Genomic DNA, 19,649 nt, shown 5'->3' on the forward strand with positions numbered 1-19,649 from the left:
CTGTGGATTAAAGCGCTATATAATCCTAATAAATACAAATACAAACAGTCCTCTCTGAGCATTGATTTCCTGCATTCATAGCAGGCCTCTTGCTTAGGCCTCAGTTTTCAGCATTCAGGGCATGCCTTTCTCCTAGGCCTTGCATACAAGATCCACAGCAGGTCTTTCTCATAGACCGTGGCCCCTTCTGGTGCGGGTTTGGAAGCTTTTATCTTTCCCCAGTGGTTTCTGGTGGAAAGGCTCAGGCTTAGGCGCTCCAGTTACTCCAAGTAATTAAGAGGTGGTCTGGCAACGCTCCGGTCTGCCTTCCTCCTCTTACATTTCCAGAACCCAGCGGCTCTCCACCTCTCCGGGCTTGCTCAATCTTTCCACAAACAACAAACCTTTCAGCCGCCTTCTCGCCAGTAGATTTTGCTTGTAGCAAAGGAACTTCGGCAGGCATTTCTTCTTCGAGTCTACGTCAGACTCTAGTTTCCCAGCCTATATTTATACCCATGGGGCTTTGCTGCAATTTCTAAAATGCTCCCTGATTGATTACTTTCCAGGCTCCTTTGTCGCTCTCCCTGGGATTGGTCATACTTGGTAGTGATCACATTTCCTTTTCTCTCTTCAGGGATTGGGTCTTTGTGTCGCTCCAATATCTCCATTAATTGAATGTACTATGGGATGAAAGTGGGAAGTTATTAAGATGTCCGACATGCAGAGCCATCTTGGAAGTCCCTTGATCTGTGAAACTGGTTCTCTGGAGAATCACATGGTTTGTGCAGCTGCAACTTCATTGGAGTTCGGTGGTCCCTTTGGCTTAAGGTAGTTGGACTTCGAGTCTGGTAACTGTCCTTGTAACTTCTGCTGAGTCGGTCTTTGTTACTCCACAGTCTTCCATGTTTGCACGATTAACCGAAATCTAATTCGCCAAGAGATTCAACTATATTGTGGACTACATAATTGCTGCCAGATGAGTCGTCTGTATATTGTCTGCACACACTATACTGGGAAAATCTTTGACCTTGCTTATGCCTTTATTACAAGTGGCTGTCACTGAGGCATGCTAGTACTTGTAGTTTGAGTTCATGCATTTGAGCAATGGCCCAATTTTCAGAGCCAGGGAACTACCACAGCTCTTGGAGTAACAGGCCTCTGGGATCCTGCCTCATCTGCCCTCAGAGAGGAAAATTGGGTAGCGACTGGACCAACCCCGTCCCTAGTTGCTCGCTACCCCATAGGTAAGGATGGAAAATTCGAGGAATATATAGCACTGCACCCATTTCTCCTATGAATGCACCCAAGGATGAATACTTTAGCACACCTCAGTGCCTCTCAGTCTAGCACCTAACTTCTTTAATCTTAGAATATGGATGTGTCATGTGAATGCATGATAATTCTAGAGCACCCACAACTAATACAAGGTACTTTAGAAAATGGAGGAGGTGTTGTGTTGGGTGTTCAGATAGAATCGTTAACCTAGCTAATTGTTTAACTGGGGAAGTGGCACCATATTTGCTGTAACTTGCTGAGTTTTGCAACATTCTCCAACAACTGTGCATTTGGCAGTGTTCTCTTGTTATAAGCAGAAACATGACAAAAAACCTGTTTCTCACATCCATAAATCAAAGACTTTATACAAGGACTACGTTGTTACTTTCTACAAGTAAAACCACCTGCACCAACCTGGTATTTAAATGTAGTTCTCTTATGACTGATGTTTGCCTCCTTCAATCCTATGCATTCTGGAGACTGTACATTTGTGATATAGAAAACCGTGTTTCTGGCCTCCATAACATTGGCATGCAGACTGAGTGAAATTCAGGCTTTCTTACCATCAGAGTATAAAATGTATGTGAGGGGTGGGCACCACTTCTATACTTGAATTGTAGCTCAGCGTTAGTTTTAGTATATTAGAGCACACCTTGAGGCCTTGGCACCAGGTAAAAAGTCGAACAAAAAGTAGAATCAGAACCTAATCTGATCCTAGGTATGCTCACTTCCAGCTCTCCTTCTAGGAGTTGCTAAAACTGTAAGTGTTTTCTGTAATATTCACATAATTCTTGAGAATTGAAAACAAATTCCCATTTTACTTAAAATCATGAAGATTTTTATCTTCTGCTTTATTTGTGAGGCTTAGGCATTCCTTAATTGCATAGTGCCAATCGAATATTTTTGCCAATGCATTTCGGACATGTGTCCATCTTCAGGGCACTTGGGCACTGTATATCATAACATTTTCATCAAGCACAAGTTTATATATAACATCATAAATCGAGCATTTCACATGTTGTACCCAGGGTAAGTCACAATTTGATAATATTGCCCCATATATAGTCATTATTAATACATTTGGCCATAACAGTATTCAAAATTACACACAATATATTTAATGACATACCATGTCAGTCGGTATCCAAATTGTCCAAATATGAAAGAGAAGACCAGCAAACATAAATAAAAATGAAAATAAAAAGTCAATTAGCTCAGTGTTAGAGTACAAACACATACTAAGGTTTCTATCTTTTCATAATGTCTTTACTTGTATTTCAAAGGGCACTGCCCGTGTCCTCCGTATCGTTTCAATGTAAAACCTCTGTGTGCTGTAATCACCATGGCAACCTGTGTGTTAAACATATTGATATAACTATATGTTAACTAATCCTTCTGGCTAAAACGTGTGTTCCTGATCTGCTCCCTTATCTCAGCTGTCCCCCTCCATCTTACCTTTGTCGCTCTCCGTGTTCTGTGGTGACTCTCCTGTACGAGCAAACCTGCGTCTGTGTCGAACACCAGTTTGCAAGTCTGTTGACTATTGTTGCTAAGCAACCCGCGTGTGCGCATGTAATGCGGGCAAAGTTACTTTTGGTATCTCGTTGTTAACGAGAGTTCAACCTTAATATTGCATTAAAAACTGCAGGTGAATATTACTGCGTGCTGTTAGCCATCCTAGATGTATCTACATCAATGGTTTCTGTATCGTGTTACTCACTACAAAGTAGCCATATTAAAGCGACCTTATTGAAAAACTGGCAGATACCGAGAAACTACACCAGTGTGGAACATTTATTTAAGGAAAATACTATTTTTGCATATAAAAGAAGCAGAAATTTAAGAGATAGACTAGTTAAAACAAGACCACCACCAGTAACACAGAGGACAGGGACTTACCCATGTCTGCATTGCAGTAACTGCAGTTACATCACCAAGGGCGACACGATCAATCATCCCCAGACAGGAGAAAAGATTAAGCTAAGGACTTATGCAATGTGCGACACAACCAACATAATATATGCCATCAAATGCCCATGTGGTATCTACTACGTTGGACAGTCAACAAGATCAGGAGGGGTCCGCTGAAATGAACATAGATCATGTATTCGGACAAATAACAAGAATTCTGCAGTAGCAAGACATTGGGAGATGAAAGATGAGGATTCAGGTCCTAGAAGTAATAAGGCTGAGAGACAAACATGAGGATCTGACCAGAAGGCTTAATCAATGAGAGACCTATTGGATTGATAGATTGGACTCGCTAAAACCAGGCGGGATCAATGAAGAGATGAATTTTGTATGTTTTCTGTGAAGTCAGCTTACATGGAAATGAACAGTGCCGGACATTTATGGACATCTCTTAAAGAAACATTTTTATTCATTTTTTTAATTATTTTTTATAATGTTTTTGAAAATATTGTGGGGGTGCCTTCCCGTTTGGTATTTGATCTAAGCGAGACCCAAGGCAGTAGTTACAGGTGCTCCTGCTAGAACACCACCCATCACCGAGCAGTCATTTACAGAATGCACAACTGATTGAACACTTACAAGTTAATCCATATTGACCACGAGTAATGTAAGTCACTCTGTCTTTTATTATTTTTTTGATTTGCATATATATTAAGTTTAAGCAACTGCTCATACAGATTGCAATACTTACTTTCATTGTAGACCTGCAATATTAGTAACTTTTGTATTGGAGCGAATACTGTAATAGACGTATAGCAACATGTGCACACAACAAAGGAACACATATCACTCTCTCTTCAGCCACATGGGCTGCACTACTAGAAATGTATTAGATAAATAATCTACATACATCTAGGATGGCTAACAGCACGCAGTAATATTCTCCTGCAGTTTTTTAATGCAATATTAAGGTTGAACTCTCGTTAACAACGAGAAACCGAAAGTAACTTTGCTCGCATTACAGACTTGTAAACCGCCGTTTGACACAGATGCAGGTTTGCTCGTACTGGAGAGTCACCACAGAACACGGAGGGCAACAAAGGCAAGATGGAAGGGGACAGCTGAGATAATGGAGCTGATCAGGAACACCCGTTTTAGCCAGAAGGATTAGTTAACATATTATAGTTATATCAATATGTTTAACATACAGGTTGCCATGGTGATTACAGCACACAGAGGTTTTACATTTAAACGATACGGAGGACACAGGCAGTGCCCTTTGAAATACAGGTACAGACATTATGAAAAGATAGAAACCTTAGTGTGTGTTTGTACTCTTAACACTGAGCTAATTGACTTTTTATTTTTGTTTGCTGGTCTTCTTTCATATTTGGACAATTTGGATACCGACTGACATGGTATGTCATTAAATATATTGTGTGTAATTTTGAATACTGTTATGGCCAAATGTATTATTAATGACTATATATGGGGAAATGTGATCAAATTGTGGCTTACCCTGGGTACAACATGCAAAACTCTTGATTTATGATGTTATATATACACTTGTGCTTGATGAAATGTTATGATATACAGTGCCTAAGTGCCCTGAAGACGAACACATGTCCAAAATGCATTGGCAAAAATATTCGATTGGCACTATGCAATTAAGGAATGCCTAAGCCTCACAAATAAAGCAGAAGATAAAAATCTTCATGATTTTAAGAAAAATGGGAATTTGTTTTCAATTCTCAAGAATGATGTGAATATTACAGAAAACACTTACGATTTTAGAAACTCCTAGTAGGAGAGTAGGAGAGCTGGAAGTGATCAGATTAGGTTCTGATTCTACTTTTTGTTTCTTACCATCATATTTATTTCTTCATAATAAGTCCTTCTGATAACGCACCTGAAGTTTTTCCCTAAAATAAGCCCAGACTTTCGTAATCAGGAAGCATGTTTGCATGTTTTCTTCAAAGTGCCTACTTTGAAAGCAGAAAGATCCCTCTGTGCCTTACATTTGAAATGTCATTGTTACATTGAAATGATGTGGGGTCTCAGGAAAACCTAGCAATTATTTTTATCTTATGGCACGGGTACCAAAAGCCGAGCATGAGGTAATGCTGCCTTCACTAGATGGATAGTAAACTGCATGAAACATTGTTAAAAGCTGTCAACAACGCAGTTAGCAGGCAGTGTGACTGCACATTGCACCAGAGTGAAAGCAGCTTTGACGGCATCCCTGGTAGTACGCCATTAAGAGAAGTCTGAAGAGTGGCTGTACTTAAAAGCCCCTGTAAGTACTCTGCAAGCATTACTGTTTGGACAAGGGTGCCAGCTCTGATTCAACTGTGGGCCGAGCAGTTTTGAAAAAACTCTACAAAAAATGCCAATCGCTTTATCTGCTTCCCACGTATTTACTGCTTGCTATTCTTTGACTATCCAATAAACGGGTGAATCTATAAAAGACGCCGTGGTGGATGTGAGAAACCTGAAGGCGTCCTCACTTCCTTCTCCCTGATATCCTCTGCTCAGGTGTCCAAGGAAAGGCCATTGCTTTTGGATCCTGACCCTGGGGGTGGATATGCGAGGGAGGATCACCTGGGTTGAGGAGATTTGGGGAATGGAAACAGGATGTCCTTAGGTGAGATGCAATATCCCCCATTCCCATTTCAAAAGTCCCAGAAGCCGTTATAGGGTATTGTCAAACCCCATCCTTTTCTTTCTTTCAAAATGACCCTCGGATAGATCATCAGTACAGAGGGTCAAGGATGAGAACAATAAGGAGAACGCCTCCTTATATGAGCAGGCTAAACCCACATCCACCTCCTCCTGTTAATACACAAAATTGTCAGAATGCACCCTGAGGAGAGAGAAAGCTGTAGAAGAAAAAGAAAGCACCCTGAGGAGCGGCCGTGTACCGGTGAGTGACAAAGAGGCAACACTCATGCTGGGGTGCTCCAGAGCTTGGTGGTTTGGGCAGAGGAAGATACTGATCGGATGAAAAATTGAAATGAATGAGTCTAGAGACCGAATGGAAGATAATGAATACAAGCAAGCTGGAAAGTGCTTTGAGTTATCGAATACCGAACTAAGGAAAGGATATGCAAAATATATGAAAATACTGCACAAGTGAAAAGAAAGTGATGTGTATTTATGAACGCAGTGAAAACAAATATAAAGTATTGATGGACAAAGTGAAAGTATGAGACAATTGAAAGGTAATACTGAGAGTTTATGAAGCAAGTTAAAAGCAAATGATAAGCACTAGTGGATAGTGTGCAAGCAAGGTGGTGACGGGGAATAAACACCACAAAGTGAGTTGTGTGAAAGTCACATTTTTGGCAGAGTCAAGAGACTGCCAAGGAGAAACAGAAGTAAATATGGACTAATGACACAGGTGCAGAGAGGAAGTCTGTGTTGGCAAGGAAGTCGAATGAGAACAAGTCACCATCACAAAGTGCCATGGGTTATCGGTTGCATGACCTGTAATGGGTGTACCGTGTGGTCTGACAACTGCGCCTAGACTGAGTAACCCCTAATTGGAGAGAACCAAGGAAAGTCAAGAGGCTGAAGCCGTTGTGATTAAAGAGAAGAGCAAGCTAAGTGAATTGGCGAAAAGCCTTAAAGGTTACAAAGTAGATTTGGAATCATTATTGAGAGCTTAGAAAGTTGAATTGACTGTGATTTTGAAGCTAGAAGAACTATATTCTTGTGGAAGGGAACCACCCCAAGGCCTTTTGGAACTGTGTTGAACTTGGGGAAGGGAACCCAGAGGTATTTTTGTGGAACTGTGGGGACGCTGAATTGCAAGCCAGGAGCTGGAAGAAACTCCAAACTTTATTTTGAACACTGTTTCTTTGGTTGCTGACATCCCTACACATTTTATATCTTTTCGTTGTAAGGGCAAGTATAGGTTTTGGACAGAGACAGACTTTTGGCTTGAAATTAATGACACAGACTATTCTTACTTTCCTTAGGTAGGGAAATCCCACCTTAGCATAGGGCAAGTTAGACCTTACTCCATCCTGACATTTAAGAAATACACCATCCTATTTTAGAAAAGTGAATTTATTGGCTGTGTCTGTCTTCATTATGTGTTCACATGGAGAAATCAAAGTTATTTACTTGTAGGTATAGCTCTCCAACATTGACATATTTTATACTTTCACATGAAACCCACCCGTCCTCCCTTGAAATGGTAATTGTTGTTAATTTCACAGGCTACTCATAAAATGTGTGAGGTGATAGGTGTGACGCTAGTATGTCAGCAAGCCTGGAGTCTTTTGGGCTGAGCAGGCACTCTAAAAGCTTCCAAGAAAAGGACCTTAATGTAGGACAGATGCTTACTCATGTACATATTTATTTACTGATTGCTATGGCAATAGGTTTATTTCTAATCAGGGTAGTCTATGTTGAGGAATATACACTCAGCTTGCCAATCTATAAAAGATGATGGAGATCTATACCTACAGGTAAGTTACTTTGTACTATACTACTGGTTGATGCCCTTAAAGCCCTCAACCAGCATCCTCCTGCTCCATTCTCTTAGTTGTGACATTTGCACAGAGTGGAACATGGGTATGGAACAGTGTAATTGTAAGGGGGAGAGCCTACTTGTGAGTGGAGCCTCACCTGAACATAAGCTTCCATTTCTTTTTTTAAATATAAATGATAAGAAAAGCTACATTTTTGGGGCAGAGGATGATAGCCATAGGGTGACCAGGGCAGTCCTTGTGAAGCAGCGCATGGACTACCATCAGTACAAGAATCAATCTGGTGAGTACTTTTTTGTGGCCCTTCCTCGTACTTCAGTTACAGCATTTTGAACATTCTCAGCAAGGCTTACTGTCCTTATTCTCATTCACAGTGAGGTCAGCTCATTTTTTCCACGTGCTCTGCACAGTGCTTTGGACCGCTTCTCTTTTCCTCAGAAAAAAAGGTTAAAATGTGGCATTATGCAGACTTCGAACATTTCACGATTTAAGTTCTGCAGTGACTGCAATTCGAAGATGTCCATCACCAATCCCCATATTATTTGCATATGGTGTCTGGGGATGTGGCACAATCTCACACTGTGGTTCCAGCCAGTCAGTGAACCCAAAAGCACTCGGAAATGGGTGGTTTGCCGGTCGCTAGGTCATTCCCCAAAATTGCGTGAAACTCCCTTCAGATGCCAATCGTCAGAGGGTCAGGGTTTCAGGGCTTCCGACACACAAGAATAACCTTTCATAGAAAAGGAAGGGTGCCAGAAAATACACAAAAGCACAAAAAAAGGTTGCAAAGTCATTCTAGCCCTTTGTCTTTTTTAGAACAAAAAGAAGACACTGATCCTGAAGAGACGATGATGATGCCTCCTCCAGTTCTCTAAAACTGATAACTTGCCCAACGGCGTGGGAAAATTTAAGAAAACAAATGCTGGCAATATTCTCGAAGGTCTCAACTGAGACAGTATGTGTCACTGCGTAAAATCATTCTGGCATTGCACCTTAGAAGAGCTTTGTCTGTACACCCCAGGGTTCTGACCCCATTTTGAAGAAAAAGATGGTCAGCACATCGACACCAAAACAGATGGAGACACCATCTGAACTTTCTGCGTCGAAAAGTCTTTTTGGGTTCTTTACCATTGCTGTCAGACTCGAGCTAATGCGCGTGGTGTCGAGGACCAGATATTTCTAGACCTTGAAGGCAGTGCACGATGAAGAAGGCGACCTGATACCTTTTGGATTCGAATCGCTGGGACCAAATATGAGAACCAAATCTGATAGAATTTGCTTCACACCTGAAGAACACACTTGGCCTTGAAACATCCCACAACCTTGAAATTGCACAGGCGTCTCCTTACGAACGTCCAGATGCGTCTTTTCGGGTCACAATTCACAGGTGGCAGACTCCTTGGCATTCAGAGCCCAGTCCATGCATATGCAACAATACAGTTTTACTGACATACTGGACCGAGGGCTTCAAAGGAAAGTTGTTCTTCGTTCAGTCTGACAGTTGCCAACACAATTATGTATGTCCCTATGGAGAACTCAATGCTTGCGCCGAATAAAGAATTGGAAAAAAATACAAACCTGTGTCGACAGACCCAGCATATTTATCGACGCATTCCAGAAAACTTGGTCACGCAGGCTGCCAAAGTGGGGTCTAAATGGACAGTTTTCTCTTGCCTTACTCTGGATGGGGAGGGTAAAAAGCAGCACGCCCTAGGTAAAAATATCTTTGGACTGGCAGCGTGACTCTGAAGGCAATTTACACCTTATTTGCATTGTTCAAATAGGCACACTGCCTATGGAAAGTAATATCATAGGCCTCATTTCTGTAGGGGAGATGGGATAGATGGAGCTGATAGAGGATGGAAAAGAACCGGATTTATGGGCCCTGCAGATGGTTGGGGACTGCTATGGTGGTCAGGAGACATGCGTGTATGTGAAAATAGCACTTTGTAACAGACTTACAAACAACACTATTAGATATTGACAGAACTAATTTGTTTGGATCCAAAGCAGTGGAATCCATTGAGAAGTTTAAAGAAACTAAGGCTGTGGTCAAATCTTTAGGTTTAGCAGTACAACAGCAGACAAACCCCCACTTTGCATCTACAAAATCACCCCTTTTCAGGTACTGTGGATGTGGGCCTTCCCAACATTTTGCACAGAGGGAGAACTCATTTCTCTGCAGCTAGAGAGGTGCAACAATGGTTCACCAGGCCATGAAGAGGAAGATATGCGCACAAGACTAAGCTCCAGAGTGCTCTGTCTTCAGCACCTGCAGCCTCGCAGGAGCCTCTTTGACTTGGTCCTTCCACATGTTCAGCCGGTGGGAGGAAGGATCTCAGAGTGGTTGGTTGTCTGGCGAGACATTAATTCAGATGTCTGGATGCTGCAGGTCATGGCGTCCGGGTATTGCTTACCGTTCATCCTGAGACCCCCAGACCACCCACCCAAAGGGTGGGTGTCATCCCCAGGCCCTACCCTCCTGCAGGAAGTTCATCCCTAATGAAAAAAGAATTGATGAAGCTTTTTCCTGAGGTGGCGAGATGGAGAAAATACTTGCATTCTGGTGCTGAAAAAAACATGGATCGCCTCTAATCTTCGACTTGAGACTCCTCAACAAGTTTGAGGAAGGACAGATTCAAGATCCTGCAAACCCTGGAGATCAAAGACTGGCTGGGGTCCCGAAACATCCAACACCCCTACTTGCGTGTGCCTATTCATCGAAAGCACAGCAAGCTTTTGAGGTTTTGTTGTCGTTGTCAAAAGCATTTTATACATTTTAATGCAATCAACTTCAGGACAAAGAGAAACTGAACTATATTGTTCAACTGAAAACCTTTCCATATAACTACACTCTCTGTAAGCCAACCCTTCCTCCAGCTCCCTTGAGACTGTATAGGAAACAAATTAAAGCCAACAAGACAACGGCATGTCAAAATAAACCAAGGCCAGACATCGGCAGGCTTGAAGTCCACTGATTTAGACCAATTTAAAGAATGTCACTATATGTTTCAAATGAATGTAGGGCTCTCAATCTTTGTGGGTATGTATATGCCTGGTAGGCCAATGTCCTAAACGCCAGCAACTGTCCCTTTTTGCAATTGAATGCTGCATTGTTCTCAGAGATTTGCCAACAGTTTCTCCATAGCCATTATAGACTACAATCCATATCACCAAAACTGTATACCTGGTGGTTCCTTTTTCTTCCAATGCGTGGCTATTCCCAGCTTGACTGCCAAGAACATAGTTGTAATTACTCTCCTACCCCTGGAAAAGAGTGGGCATTTTCCCTTGACCAGGATCCGCAGCAGCACCACCACCCCCCAGATCCATCGGGAAGTCCTGCTCTCTCACCTGCAACACATATGCCACAATTTCCCTCCAGAAGGCTCTAATCCTTGGACAGTCCCACCAAACCTGCACAAATGAACCCCTTTACACGCATTCTCGCCAACAATCCCCTGAAACATCCTTATTATCCTTGTTCAGGTGGGAAGTTGTCATGTAACACCTGTAGTTGATCTTTTGTGCTGTTTCCTTAAGCTGTACCGATGGCGAAGTGACCTTATTCCGCAGCCACGTACCCTTCCATTCCACCTCAGTAATCTACCTTCCCAGATCCTTTTCCCATGCTGTCATTGAACCCCCAAGAGAAAGGGGGAAAACTGTGATGATCCTGACAGACAATACAGTAACAATGTACTACCTCATCAAGCGAGGGGGGTTGTTCACTGCCCCTTTGCAGAAAGGCAGTGCATCTGTGTTTCTGAGTGTTGGAGGACCATGTTTCCTTCTTGGCATCCATCAGGCCAGGAAGGAGAATGGGTTGGCGGGGCTCTGAGCGGCAGAGTATAGTCTCTCGCCAGGTGGTTTTTGTGGAAATAGTCAACTAATGGGGAAGCCCTCGAGTAAAAGTTTCAGCAGTTCTGCTGGTGGAGATGTGTTCATAGTGGACAAGAACTTCCATATTTATGCATTTATGCCCTCCACCAACACCTAATATCTAAAAATATTCATTCAATATTCAATCCATTGAAGTAGAATGTAAACTATCAGAATGTTCCCATTCACTCTGAGCTTTTGTACATAACTGCCACATTCAGGAATGCTCTCAGGAGCAGAAAGAAAATGCACTTCCATGTAGCTGTGTGTGAAAGCTTGTCTTGTAATTAGCTAAGCCGATTTTAATAGTGGACTTAGCATAAGCCTATTCTTGCAAAAGAAAAGGAAAATATTGAGTAATCTATTTCTATCATAAGCCTTTCATTTTCTAAACTTTTACCGTAGATGACTAATATGTTTTTTGCCATCAATCTCGCAGTTCCTGCCTGGTGCCCATTGCAGTGTAGCCCCCTCCTCACTTCCCGCCCACACCATGCTCCGATAGGACAGTGCCCCCTGCACACATGACCAGAAGTGTTTCAGGGACACTACAGAGCCTTATTAGCTTGCCACTTTCCTAAAAACATCCTTTGTGGCTTACTTCCTTGAAGGCACCAACTCTGCGGTAAGGCTTTGTCCCCTATTACTGGGAACTTCTTACAGTTCCCACTCTGTGCCCCTCGCACTGTGTCCCCTCCTCCCTGCCCTCCCACACCATGCTCTGATAGGCCGGAGCCTCCTGCACATGAACTTCCCCTCTTCACAGGCCTTCCCAGGACAGCCTTACCCAGGCAGCCTGCAAAGGGCCAGAGGCAAAGGGCAGCTCCCATCCTCTGTCTGCCCTGTTCGCTTTGGGCACCTAAACCAAGCCTGTAAGATGTTCGCAGCAACCTTGAGGTAAGAGACGACGAAGTTGCTTCTCCAATGTAATGTAAATTACATAGCTGAAGTTAGGTGTTGGAAGTTTGGTACGTAGTAAAGTATACCCACTGTATGACAGACAGATGCATAGCTAGAGGATGGCCTCTGTTCGGAACTCAAGCACACATCTAGCCCATAGCCACTGATTACATTCTGTGCACATTGAAATCATAGCCACCATCCGTGCTGTACTCCACAGCTAGCCAATGTGTTGCACTCAGTTGAATTGTGAAGGTAGCCAATGTGTTGCATTTAGAAGAAGGTTGAGCATAACCAATGTATCGAACTTGGCTGAACGTGATGCAACTTTCCACTAACAACGCTCCAATATTCTGTTTACGCTCCCTAAAACACAGAACAAAACACGCCATACCTCTACTCAACAAAACTCAAAACCACCGCAAATGGTACCCACCATGCAACACTGAACAAGAAACCAAGCCAGCCACACACAATTCTCCACACACATACTCATACACCAAACACCACAATTACTACCAACTAAAATCAAACTAGCACACAGTGACCGGTCTTTCTGAACTGAAGCTACCAGCAGCACATCAAAGCCCTTTTGTGCTTTTCCTCTCTCAATCCCACAAAGCCCTCCCAGCCCTCATTCCTTTTCAGAACCACCAGGGAGCCTGGAGACCACAAAAAGTGACAGCGGGCGCAGTATAAATCACAATAACATAACATAACATTACAATTTCTTAAGTTTTTATTTCTAATAGGTCTACTTTCAGTAAATTCAGTTAGAGAAAATATAAAGATCACCACACATTTGCTGTGGATATTTTTAGATTTTAGTTGTGTTTTGTTAACTTTGTACTTATTTAGTTTGCCTTCTTTTTTACTCTTTTTAAATACTTTTTCTTTGCATCTTCTACAATGTTAGTGTTTTGTGCAAGTAATGAACTATGTAACTTTTTTAGTTACTGAATTTTAATATATTAATTTGTCTTCCAGACAGATGATCCTTACTGGATGTGTAGCATTTGCTCGTCATGTTGGGCCAACACGTGTGGAAGCTGAGCTCTTGCCACAGTGTTGGGAACAGGTGATTGATAAACATTGTTGGAATTGATAAGTTATTTGTGATTGCTTGTTCTACTCGTGCTGTCGTAATTTTTGCTTCATCATAGCCTTTTAATGTCAGCTGGGTTTCAGAACCTATTCTCCTGAAGTATGTAATCATTCGTTTTCTTCAGATATCGAGTACTCAAGCGTCCACATTTGAGCATTACTTTTCAGTGATTGCAGTTTATTGGGGGCCAGAATGGGGAGTGTAATTTGTATCAAAATATGTTCTTAAAGATTTGTCTTAAGCAACTTTTGAAGTTGTGATAACAATTTCATGAAGTTTAGTTCTGGATAAAAGCGCAAGCTTTAGCTCTCTGCCAGAGCGTTTGCAGACAGTGACCCTCATTATGAGTTTAGGGGTATTCTGGCAGTAAATCCACCAAAATACCACCAAATGGAATTACCCTCACTGCCACTTGATGCTTTTAAATGCTGGAAAATACTCTCTCCCATTTCTTCCCCTGTCCATCCAGTTCACAACTGACATGGTTGCCTACTCTTCTTCAGCTACAACGTCATCTATGACCCTTCTCACACCTTCTCTACTTTAATCTCCAAACCTGCAGTGGCTGCTCGCCTCAACCTTCTAAGTATTAGGAAAATCACGCACATCCTTCCTTCCAACACTACCACGCATCTCTTAAATGCTCTGGTCTTCTCTAAACTGAACTACTGTGCTAGCATCCTCTTTGGTGTCCCCAACTATGCATTCTGTCATCTCTACAATATCATTAACTTTGCTACCAGGACTCTTTGAACTCCCTCACATCACGGCTACTTCCTCGTACCATCACCAAGCTGGATAGTTGAAGATGCAAAACTGGGCCAGATTTAAATTTCTTTTCCTGGTTCACAAATCAGTCCACAGTAAGGCACCATTGTATCTACCCTCCTCTATCCAATCCTACAAGCCTTCTCATAATGTCCAGTGTGCCTCCTCGACTACCCTGGTGACATCCCAACATTCCGGTGCTTCCTCTTGCTTCCACTCTTTCTCTCTTCTTGCTCCACTTGCATGGAATTCTCTTCCCCAGGACACCAGTTCAACAGTCCATACCAATCTTTTCAAAACCAAACTAAAAAACTACCTCCTCGCCTCTAAGTTAAGTTAAGTTACCCTCTTAACCTACCTCTCTAACTGCCTTCTAGCTAACATTTTCCCTAGCCTCTAACCTGCCTCTGTCCCTCACTTTCTCTGCCTCCAATCTAGCACTTCATCCATTAAGGTCACATCCCTAGCACATCTGGCCGTATGACCTACCTGCACTTAAAAATGTCGAATGTTGATTGTCATTAATGTATGTAAGTCTACACATGCAGTCTACCCATGTACTGTTTCCTGTGACTTTTCCATGTACTCCCCTGAACAGCCTGGTAAGGATGCCACTTGAACTCACCCCATTGTAATAAGCAAAATGCTTCCCATCAAATGTTATTTCTTAGCTATTGTATGCTCTTTTGTGATCAATAAATACATTAAAAAAAACTAAATAAATAAAAGCATAATTTGATTTACAAAAAATATAGTCATGGGCTCCCCTCTGCGAGAACAACCACAGCTAAATGACCTGTTCTTTGGGAAGGTACCCACGTCAGAGTCTGCAGCTACACTTTAGCTCACCGTACCTTTCACAGATGGGAAATATCCATTTGCATATCAGTCTTTGTCCCGCCCACATGGGCAGACCAGCACCGAAATGCTATGGCAATTCTCCACAAGGCTGAAACGCGTGTCTGCGGTTGCTGTTGGTACTCTTGTTCAGAAAGGAATTTCGCTTGGATCCTCTTCTCGGGTAGCCAGGGAAATGCAATCGCTTTTGGACCCTGCACCAGGGCATGGAGAAGCGAGGGAGTTTCACCTTGGTAGAGGGTCCTTGGGATTGGGAATGAGACGTCATCAGGTGAGACACAGTATCCACATTTCCTTTTTCTAAAGACTCTACTATCCCTAAGGCAGTTATGGGATATTGTTATCCCCCTCCCACTGATGCAGATAATGGCCAGAGACATCAACCCAGAAGCATCAGAAAGAGGATGGGAAAGAGAGGGGTTAAGGATGAGGTAGACAAGACATGGTATCCCCGAGACCACCCTAACCCTCCCCCAGCCTTTATAGGCTACTGTAAACCAGCTCCCATCATTTTACCACATTTTACATCTGACAGTACTGATACGAGAAAGGTGACTGAGAGTAATGAACACTAAAAACCAAGTTCATCACGCTAATACTGGGACGAGGAAGATGCCTGCAGAGTACTGTGAGGGTCAGGCATGTCCTTTTAATTATAGTCAGGCAAACCCAAATGAGAATCCACACCTGCAACCTGTCCAGTGGTTGCAGGTGTATAAAGGGAGACCAGTGGAGCAGAAAGGGGAGTAACACGGAGGCCTGTGTGGGAGAGACCAGCAATGGACCCTTTTCGTGAGGAGGAAGCTGTGGTGGGACCTGAGAAGGAACCAGGATGCCGGCCGACATCCTAGAGAACCTGTGGAGCCCAAAGCGAGTTGGGCCGTTAGGTTGCCACAAGTGCGAGAGCCTCCATATTTTAGAAAGAGCAGCTGGAGCTGCGAGCGAGCAGGAAAGGAGAGGACGCTGTTCACGTCTGTGCAGAAGCAGCAGAGATGCCGGCGTGTGCAAGACAGCACCCATCGTGTGACCGGGGCTTGCAGAGGCCAGCCCGCCGGCCTGAGAAGTAGAAAGGAAGCCAGAGGAGCCGTCGAAGAGGAACGCTGAGGACTGGTGAGTGTGGGGTGTGGGGGGAGAAAGCCACTCAAAAGTCGGGGCACTACTAGAGGGCTGTGCATAAGTAACGAGGTGCCATATGAATGAAAATCTGAAACTAAGCATATTGAACCCCAAACTGAATGAAAATCTGAAACTAAACATATTGATTACTGAACTGAATAAAACTTTTTGGGCAACACTAGTAGCTGATGAAAGTCACAAGGGAAAATGGCCATGTGAAAGCAACCCACGAAAAAGAGCGCAAGTGTGAAAGAGTGCAACAGAAATATGGGTCATGTACAATACGAAGGAGAGAAGGGGGGCAAAAAACCTTCTTTTTTGTTAGAGGGGGGCTTGACTCAAAAAGGCATTATATTGTAGTAAGGAAGAGAAGAGTCATAAGCTACCCCTGTTTAACCATGTAAGGGAGGTAGGTTTAAAAAGGCAGATAGCTAGTTTGTGCAAATACTAGCTATGGAAGGTCACAAGATGATTTCAAAAGAATTTGATAGTAAATCAATTTATTCATGAATTCGTACACACATCTAAAACAGTAGGTTCACAAAGAACAACTGAACCTGTGGAAGATGCATTTGAGCCAAATTGAGCTCGACACAGAATTTTCAAACTGTTCTATACATCACAGTTTAAATGAGTGAGGGTTAATAACATATAGTGCGAGAATTCAATACTACTTGTAAACTGGTAGTATTTGTTGTCGACACATAGTTATGTTTCTGGTTTGGGGTGGCGTCAGCCTTCACTTGGAATAGACTTGTCGCTGGTGATAAAGAGCTGCGTGTTAAAAGCCTACCTTGAAATATCAGCGGTTAAACTGGGAACATTTGAGTGCCGCGCTGTTGTCTAGGTGGGCGTCTGTAGCCTGGGTCTACAGGGAAAGTGCTAACAATTAGTTACCTAGATATTGTGATGATTCATAAGAAATGCAAAGAGTAGAAAGCAAGGAGGGGCATACCTTGTATTGAAGATATGTCCAGGTCCAGGTTTAAAGCTGGAAAAACACGGATTGAGTGCCGTGGTAATGTTGATAGAAGAAAAATCAACGGCACTGAATGGGGTGAAAAACCCAGTAAGTACAGGTCTAAAAGACTGAAGGTGGCAGAGTAACGTGGTAAGGGCTTAAGAGCTGTGGTGGATATTTTGACCAGAAGAAGTGGAGGGCTGAAGGTAAAAAAATACTGTGGTGGTGCCTGGATGGTAAGTATGTGAGGACTATGGTGGATATTTAAAGATGACCAGAGGTGGTTGTGAATACCATGGCAGTGGCTGATTAACGAGTGGAAATGTTAAATGGCCGCATGGAGAGTGATGCCTGCATGGATAGGAAATGCAATTAATTGTGAGACAGGGTAGCAAACAATTATCGGATGTGCAAGGAGGCTGTACTTATAACCAGTGGATATCTATGAAATAGCGGTGCCGATCTAGCTAAACCACTTACCTAAGGACAAAAAGTACTGCAACTCAAGCGGGGCCGAGCTGTGCGTTTGCGGTAAAGAGCTGTGGCTACGCATTGGTAAAGAAGGGAGAAAACCGCATAGTCATGCAGTGCGCTCATGCGTGCGTCGGTACACTATCTGAGCAGGGGTCTGCGCATGTGCGGGAGAGGACACTGTCTGGGTTTGGGTGCGCGCATGCGTGGTTGTGTGCTATGTTGTCTGTATGTATAGCAGTGCATCAAAACGATCGCAAAGTGAAGAAACCCATTCAAAAACACTTGTTAGTACAATGAGTCATAAAAAGCAAGGAGAAGTATTGTTACAGGGATTGCATGCTTATTGTATTTCAGCTAATCCATGAATGCCTCTTTTGCTAGGTCCGTCATGACATAGGTAGAGGTATTACATCAGTAGGTATTTTAAATGATTGGTCACGTTAATAACAAAGTTAGTTGCACAAAACAGAAAACATCAATGGTAGTTGTATATAAATCAAAAAGGTTCACCTTAAATACTTGGGTCATGTCATGTGTAAATCTGCATTCTAATAAGCAGACATCATAGTTCGCTTTCAAGATTGCTTGCAGAAAGTAACATTGAGGATCGTTCTACAATGAATCAACACTCAAGGTAAGGTATTGTGTAAATCTGCATCCTAATAAACAGACTTCATAGTTCACTTTCAGAATTGCTTGGAGAGGGTAACATAGAGGATCGTTATACAATGAATCAAAACTCAGGGCAAGGTGTTGTCAATGGAGACGCATGGTTTTTCAGGCTTTTGCAGGGATAACTCTTAACTAGGTCCATTAAAGCTGAGATGAAAGTATATATAAGAGGCTGCATATAAGTGATGGGTCGCAATTGAAGACAGCAAAGCACGTTGCAACAGAGGTGATTACATGAAAAGTGTTAAATGATAAACTCCAAAGGGGACCAGGGTTTTAAAAAAAAAAAGTTATTTGAAGAACAGATTCCATTCGATAGCCACATTTAGGGGCCTTGTTTTACTGAGTTAAGGCGATAGATCCATTGTTGCTCCAGTTTACGGAGTGATAGAGCTCTGTCGCCTCCTCTGAAGGGGTTCCTAGCTGTTTGCAAAATGAACCAAAACATGTCGTTCTGCGTATGTTTTTTCTCTTGGAAATGTGCTACCATTGGCTTGTCTGGGATGCCGTTCTTGATGCACGAGCGGTGCTCGCAAATGCGCTGTCGTATTTCTCTTTTGCTTTTCCCGATGTATAGTAGCTTGCATGGGAATTGAATTGCGTATACCGTCCATTTGATTTTGCAATTGGTGAATGTGTTAAAATTCCAGGTCTTGCCATTCAATTTGATGGATTTCATGTCTTTGGTCAAACAGCATACAGAGCAGGACCAGCATTTGTGGTGGCCTTTGACCGGTGTAAGGTTCCACAGAGTTTTCTGTCTCTCGATGGGTTTGATGGAATCAGTGTAGGTGTTGACTAGTCGATCTCTCGGGTTTCTACTTCGTTTGAAGGCAAAACGTGGTTTTGGAGGTTTGAAAGCTTCCGTGTGGAGAATGTTCCAGTGTCGTAGGATGCTTTTTTTGATTTGGTTGCTCAATGGAGAGAAGGTGGTGACACAGGTGATTTTGTCTTTGCAAAGTTCCCGTGGGGTTGGTGAAAGGCATGATTCTCTACTTCTATTTTTGGCTCTTTTCCTTGCTCAGCGGATGATGTGACTGGGGTATCCTCTTTCCTAAAGTCGTATGGAGAGGTCTCTGCTGGTTGTGTCGTAGTCCTCCCGAGTTGTGCAGTTTCACCTGAGGCGTAAGAACTGGCCGAAGGGTAGATTGTCTTTAAGGGCTGCTGGGAGGAAACTGTGGAACTCTAGGAGAGTGTTCTTAGCTGAAGGTTTGCGATATAGGGTGGTAGCCAAAGTGTTGGCACGGGTTTT

At 42.9% G+C, this 19,649-nt stretch overlaps 1 protein-coding gene across 8 annotated transcripts in view; it reads left to right on the forward strand.

Moving 5' to 3' along the window:
• Positions 1–19,649, forward strand: part of RELCH (RAB11 binding and LisH domain, coiled-coil and HEAT repeat containing) — a 1,825,259-nt gene that overhangs the window by 916,777 nt on the left and 888,833 nt on the right. For all 8 annotated transcript variants that reach the window (XM_069613666.1, XM_069613665.1, XM_069613669.1 and 5 more), the window contains one exon: positions 13,431–13,521. In XM_069613666.1, the coding sequence (XP_069469767.1) occupies positions 13,431–13,521 (91 nt within the window). The remainder of the gene's footprint in view (positions 1–13,430; positions 13,522–19,649) is intronic.

This window comes from Ambystoma mexicanum, chromosome 5p (assembly GCF_040938575.1).
Source record: "Ambystoma mexicanum isolate Mex_15411 chromosome 5p, UKY_AmexF1_1, whole genome shotgun sequence".
Taxonomy (NCBI): Eukaryota; Metazoa; Chordata; class Amphibia; order Caudata; family Ambystomatidae; genus Ambystoma; species Ambystoma mexicanum.